The sequence below is a fragment of the Oryzias melastigma genome, unplaced genomic scaffold (genome assembly GCF_002922805.2).
Source record: "Oryzias melastigma strain HK-1 unplaced genomic scaffold, ASM292280v2 sc00160, whole genome shotgun sequence".
Taxonomy (NCBI): Eukaryota; Metazoa; Chordata; class Actinopteri; order Beloniformes; family Adrianichthyidae; genus Oryzias; species Oryzias melastigma.
The window spans coordinates 618,126-624,125 of record NW_023416878.1 but is presented as its reverse complement, the minus strand read 5'-3'; the positions used below and the strand labels follow the sequence as shown (position 1 = coordinate 624,125).

At 40.4% G+C, this 6,000-nt stretch overlaps 1 protein-coding gene and 1 long non-coding RNA gene across 3 annotated transcripts in view; one reads left to right on the top strand and one right to left on the bottom strand.

The window, feature by feature from the left end:
* Window positions 1-4,131, bottom strand: part of LOC118598220 — a 10,130-nt gene extending 5,999 nt beyond the window's left edge. The window contains exon 1 of the long non-coding RNA XR_004947332.1: window positions 3,972-4,131. This is a non-coding gene — a long non-coding RNA (uncharacterized LOC118598220). The remainder of the gene's footprint in view (window positions 1-3,971) is intronic.
* Window positions 3,561-6,000, top strand: part of creb3l1 (cAMP responsive element binding protein 3-like 1) — a 26,260-nt gene continuing 23,820 nt past the window's right edge. For both annotated transcript variants that reach the window (XM_024260940.2, XM_024260939.2), the window contains exon 1: window positions 3,561-4,019. In XM_024260940.2, coding sequence (XP_024116708.1) covers window positions 3,912-4,019 — 108 coding nt within the window. In that variant the 5' untranslated portion in view covers window positions 3,561-3,911. The remainder of the gene's footprint in view (window positions 4,020-6,000) is intronic.

Here is a 6,000-nt window from a genome sequence, read left to right as displayed (position 1 = left end):
CACATAGAAAGCATCAAGTTGAGAAAAGTAGCAGTTTGGTAAAGCCCTCTTCCTAAATGTAAAAATATAACATTGCAGTTCCTTAATGCCTTGTTTCCACTGAGCGGTCCAGACCGGACCGGTACGGTACTTTTAGTGACCAATTAGGCCAGACCCATTCGTACCATTTTTGGTCCCTCATTTGTCGAAGGTCCAAATAAAATGGACCAGTTAGGGTGGAGCCTCTGTCGTAACACAATGATATTCATTGATTGGTGGAAAGACATTACCACAAAAGCAAGTGTCCAACAGCACTTTTCTTGACTCAAGATCCAATTTGAAAGTTTTGACCACCTTTTATTCGCCTCCCGCAATCAATAAATTCTTTGAGTTCAGTATTCGCCTCTTATTCGTGGTGCTCAAGGACCAGAGACACGCCGAATCCACGAATACGGAGAACCGCCATAGTCACATTTGCGTCATCGGTCTATCCCTCCATGCACCTTGATGGTTCAATGCTTAATGGGAACATTCACTTGAATTGCCCGGACTGTTTTAAACCGGCCAGGAGCAGACCGGTCCGGTCCAGACTCTGAGTGGAAACGAGGCGCAAGAGACCACTGGAGGCAAATATCAAAGGTGGGCCGTATCTGAGATCTGGACTGTGAGTGTGATGTCCTCCATAGAAAATGGTTTACTTCCACCTCCAACCAAATTAAGTCAAGTCAGTTGCCATTTTCTCGCATCACGGAAGTCACCATGTTGGAGTCCATCCTCGTCAGTATTCAGTGGGTGTGTCCAAATTCAGGTGCTGCGTCCTTCCTGGGCTGCATTTGTTGGCCGCTTACGTCTCAGCAACAAGTGCTGTCCAACTTCAATGACTCCTTCCAATGCAGCCTTCTTTTTCCCCGATTTCAAGGATTGGTCTGGCGTATCCTCCTATGCTGCCCATATCCCAAGATGCGTTGCAGATGAGAGGGAGCTGGCTAAAGGCGAGATGGCGTCCAAACACAACCTTAAACTCATCAGTAGCCGGAAATTGAATTTACGTATCTATACTAGAAGATTCCTAACCACAACCATAACTGTAACCATAACCATAACCCTAACCTTAACCATATCCCGGTTCTAGTGTTTTTCTAGGGGAAGAGCGTGAATATCTTTTGAACTGCAGTCAAGAACTTCCAGCTAATGACGCTATCGCGCCATTTTGTTGTTGTCTGCGGCCAGGTCCTCTTGTGCAGATTGGTCTGAGTCAACATTTCTATGGTAACCACTCTTACCAATCAGGAGAGGGCTTGTTGGAAGACCCCGCCCCTACCACTTGAAAGCAAGCTTTGTGAACGCTGTCAATCAAACATTTTGAAAAAAAGGACGTTTTAAAAATGGTAGCAGAGCAGGAATGGTTATTTTATAGACAGTACATAGAAAGAACTGGACTGATCATTGGAAGTACCTGCTGGTCCCAGAAAGCCAAACTCCCATAAACGTTTATAGAGAAATAAACAGCTGTTACTCAGTCATTTTGTTTGTCAGAATAAACATTCTTGGGCTGGTGTCTCTTCTTGCTAAGCCTATTTTTTTTCATGATATATTTTCTTTATTGCAAGTTTTTCAAGGTATAAACTAGCCAATCAGGGGCCCAGTGAGAGCATGTGGTGACCGCTGGCCCCACCACAAACATTCAAAACCTTTGATGGACAGAGTCTCGGACCAAGATGCTGAAGCTTTTTGCTAAAAATGGTGATTCAATTTACTTTAACCCCTTAACACCAAAGCCCCAGTGATTATGTTTTTTGATTTACTGTAACTTTTTAATCAACAGATTCTCAGATATCAGCTTAACTCCAAAACAGCCTAAAATTCCACAGTAAACTAAATTAGTCAAAAACGTTAGCTTGTTGCTAAAATTGAAGCTAAACTCTAAATTAGCCTATAAAAACCCCAGTGGATAAGAAATTAGACAAAAATGTTAGCATGTTGCTAAAATATTAGCTAAACTCCAAATTAGCATAAAAAACCTCAGTAGATGCCACATTAGCCAAAAAAGCTAGCACATTGCTTAAATACTAGCTAAACTCCAAAATAGACTAAAATTCATCAGTAAACTAAATGATTAAAAACCGTTAGCCTGTTGCTAAAATAGAAGCTAAACTCAAAATTTGCTCCAAAAAACCGATAGAATATAAATTAGCCAAAAACATTAGCAAGTTTAGAGTTTAGAAACTAAACTCTAAATTAGCCAAAAAAATAGCATGTTGCTAAAATAAAAGCTAAACTCTAAATTTGACTAAAAAAAAGGTAGAAAACAAATTAGCCAAAAACATTGGCATATTGCTAAAATAAAAGCTAAACTCTAAAGCTATGTCCACCCCCCCACACACGCTAACTATAGTGCACCATCTAGAGCGTTTGACGTTTTCTAGTGCTGTCCGAATATACTAATTCAAAAATCAAGTGCACTAGAAATTTCCCAGAAGTCTTTGCAAAAAAGTAGCGCGTATCGCTGGTCACTAGATTAGCGAATATAGACCACAATGCAATGCGGTCAAACAATTTCGGGAAAAAAAGTGTGTTTAAATGTAATTTTCCAATAAAACATCCACATTTTCACCATCAGAACACAATGGGGCCAAAAATAAACGTCAAGAAATGTTCATATTGATTCAATTTTGACTTTGTAAAGTGATGTCATATCCAGCGTTTAGAAAAACGAAAGAAAAGTAGTGACCATCATGTCCGAATTGCCTTTAAAATCCAGGGCACTATATAGTCCTGCACTGTATAGTTTTTAGTAGTTAGGGATTAGGGGGGAATTCGGACATAGCCCAAATTTGCCGGAAAAAAAAAAACAAAAAAACACTAGTTAACAAATTAGCCCAAAACATTAGCATGTTGCTAAAATAGAAGTTAAACTCTAAATTAGCCAAAACATTAGCATGTTGCTAAAATAGAAGTTAAACTTTAAATTAGCCAAAACATTAGCATGTTGCTAAAATAGAAGCTAAACTCTAAATTAGCCATAAACTTTAGCATGTTGCTAAAGTAGAACCCAAACTCAGAATTAGCCAAAATGTTAGCATGTTGCTAAAATAGAAGCTAAACTCTAAATTAGCCAAAACATTAGCATGCTGCTAAAATAGAAGCTAAACTCTAAATTAGCCAAAAAAAACATTAGTCAACAAATAATCCAAAAACGTTAGCATTTTGCTAAAATATTAGTTGAACTCTATATTTTTTATAAAATTGCTATAAAAGATGAAACCATAGCCTATGAATATAGTTAAAAGTTTGTTGCTAATATACTTGAGGTTTGAAAACGTTCTTATTAATTTCCTATGGGGCACATTTTGCTCAATATTTCAAAAACTATAAAGTTTAGATATACCAAAAATACAAGAAGTAATGTCCTGAACGAGCTAAAGGTTTTGATATCAAGATTACTGAAATCTTGAAAACATATGGAAAGGAGCAGGAGAATCACTTTAACTAATCACATTTAATATAAATATTTATTTTTAATTAAGCTATAAGTACACATTTTGCAAGAGATGTATAAAATGGGATTTAAAAAAGAGGGGGCGTTGAAGAGTTTTGTGATTTGGGGGCGTGGTCACTCGCTGACGCTACAGGGGGCGGGGTGTGTTCATATTCAGTCACGCGTGGCTGTCAGCAGAAGCGTCTCTGCTGCGTTCAGGAGCACCGAGGATGCGTAACTCCGGGAATTTGAAGTCCTCGCGCTGACAGAAAGCTTCCCGCCGCACTGAGGAGGAGGAGGAGGCGTTCACGGCGGCTGGGTTCGGACAAAGAAATCCAAAGTGTCTGAGTTAAATGAACTGTTAGAGCCCCCCACCACCACCTCCTCCCATCATCCTATAGAGGTGTCCATCCGTCTGCGGAGCCGAGGACGGAGGGACTCACGCACGCGCGTGATGGAGTCTATTATGGACAGTTTGACGGCGGAGAAACTCTACCCGTCCGCGGGCACCAACCTGTTGGACCTGGAGGAGCTCAGCGACGGCGATTTCCTCACGAACGTGGTGAGTCCCGCGGAGTGGTTCTGCTGGATCCGCCCGGAGCCGGACCTGGATCCTGACACACATCCGGGGCCTCACAATAACTCCGTTATGAGTGTGTTTTGACTGAGCGCGAGACCGGAAACGGCACAGGTTACTGGTGAGCTGGAGAGCTCACCTGACACCTGTTGATTTCTGCTGGCGTTTTTTCCTCTTTTCTCCTCATATTTTACATTTTCCCTCCAAATTAAGGTCATTTTTTAAAGTTTGCTGCAGAGATGCGGCGTTAAGGTGCTGCAGGAAATCTCTCCATCAACAGGTGATGGTTTGGAGGATGACAGAGCACTTCAGGTGAAAAAACAGATGTATTTGAACTAAGCTAAAAAAAAAAAAGTGGCTATAAATTGAATTCTGAGTGAAATTGCTCCAGTTATACATTTAGTTTTTGGATTAAAATGTAAAAAATGTATTTAAATATATCAACTCAGAGGTTAGGATGAACTGAGAAGCTGTTCTTATTTTACGGAAGCAGGTTTTATTTAGACAAGCCTCTGTTCCAGTCAGTGAGTCAGTCAGTCAGTCGGACTGTCTGCTTGTGGCTGAAACCTCCCCTGTCTGCTCTAAATTAAGTAGCCCCTGTGCTATTAGGCTGAGGAAAAAACCGCCGAGGACATGTGGGAGAAGCCTACTTGTTAGTATTTCAGGATCCGATGCCGTACTGAAGTAAATTCACTTCATTTCAAAGGATTTTTCCTTTAAATTCGGCTAAATTGTTGTACTTTTTAGCAGTGTTCCCTTCATATCAGGTGACAATTCTCCTAATAATGAAACATGTCCATATGTTAGACTTTAAACATGATATTAAAGCAGTTTTAGGTTCAAATCATTAATCAATTTAAGAATTAAAAGTCTATTATTAATGCATTAATATTAAAACATGGAACAAATTAAAGGTTCATGCATTTTGTTTACAAAAAATCAGAAAGAATTTGTGAATAAAATGCATCAAAAACACCTGAAATCATATCACTAAAGTTTATGTTTCCTGACAAAATGTCTGTAAAACCACAAAAAGTAAACAAATAATAGGATAATTCATCACTTTCACTGCCTCCTTAAGTTAAATAATGTGAGCTTTTATGTTCAGATGAGTTACGACGAGATGATTAACTTGATTTATTTGCAGCGACTGCGACATCTGCCGCGCAGCTTCCAAACGCCGCTTCACTTCACTCAGTTCTCACCTCTTTTATTGCAATTCTTCCTCAGTTTGTTCAAATCCGATGAAAACTGAGCGTATTCATCCTCCGACTTCACCTGCAGAGGCAACAACATAATTACAGCCTCCATAGTCATTACAGGATCTCTCCTAAACGACATTAAGGTTCAGGAAGGACTCAATTATCCCCTGAGGTCTGTCTGCATGCACATGCATGGAGAATACTTTCATTTATTAACTACAAACCATCTTTTTTTCTTCTTTTTCTTAGTTGTTTGGTGCTTTGCAATTCTAATGTGTGCACGGTTCAGCTGCAAGTCCACAGCTGAAGCTGAATGCGATCAGCTGCTGGGAGCTTGGAGCATGTCGGGGCAACCTGCAGGAGATCAAAGCTGCCTTCTTACTACAGCCCACCGTTTAACCCCTTCCACTCTGTCAGAAGAAATGAATCCAAACTGGGATTTTATGAGTGGTAGTTGTTAATAAAATGTGGCTCGTATTAAAACTGCATCCCTTCTTTTATTTCCAACTTTTCTTTCATCTTTCCTCTCCAAACTCCATTCTACTCTCCATCCAGCCCCTGCACTCCAGTTATGCAAAGCCACACCCACTGCATTTCCATCGCCGGCAGCTGATTGGCTCCTCAGCCGCGAGATGGAATGTGTGCAGGCATGCATCCGTGTGCATGCGAGCAGGAAAAAAAGGAAAAAAAAAACTACTCCTGGTGTTTTATTGGGAGCTGAAACTCTGTTGACGTCTGTCTCGCTGTAACCCCCTCAGCCCCGC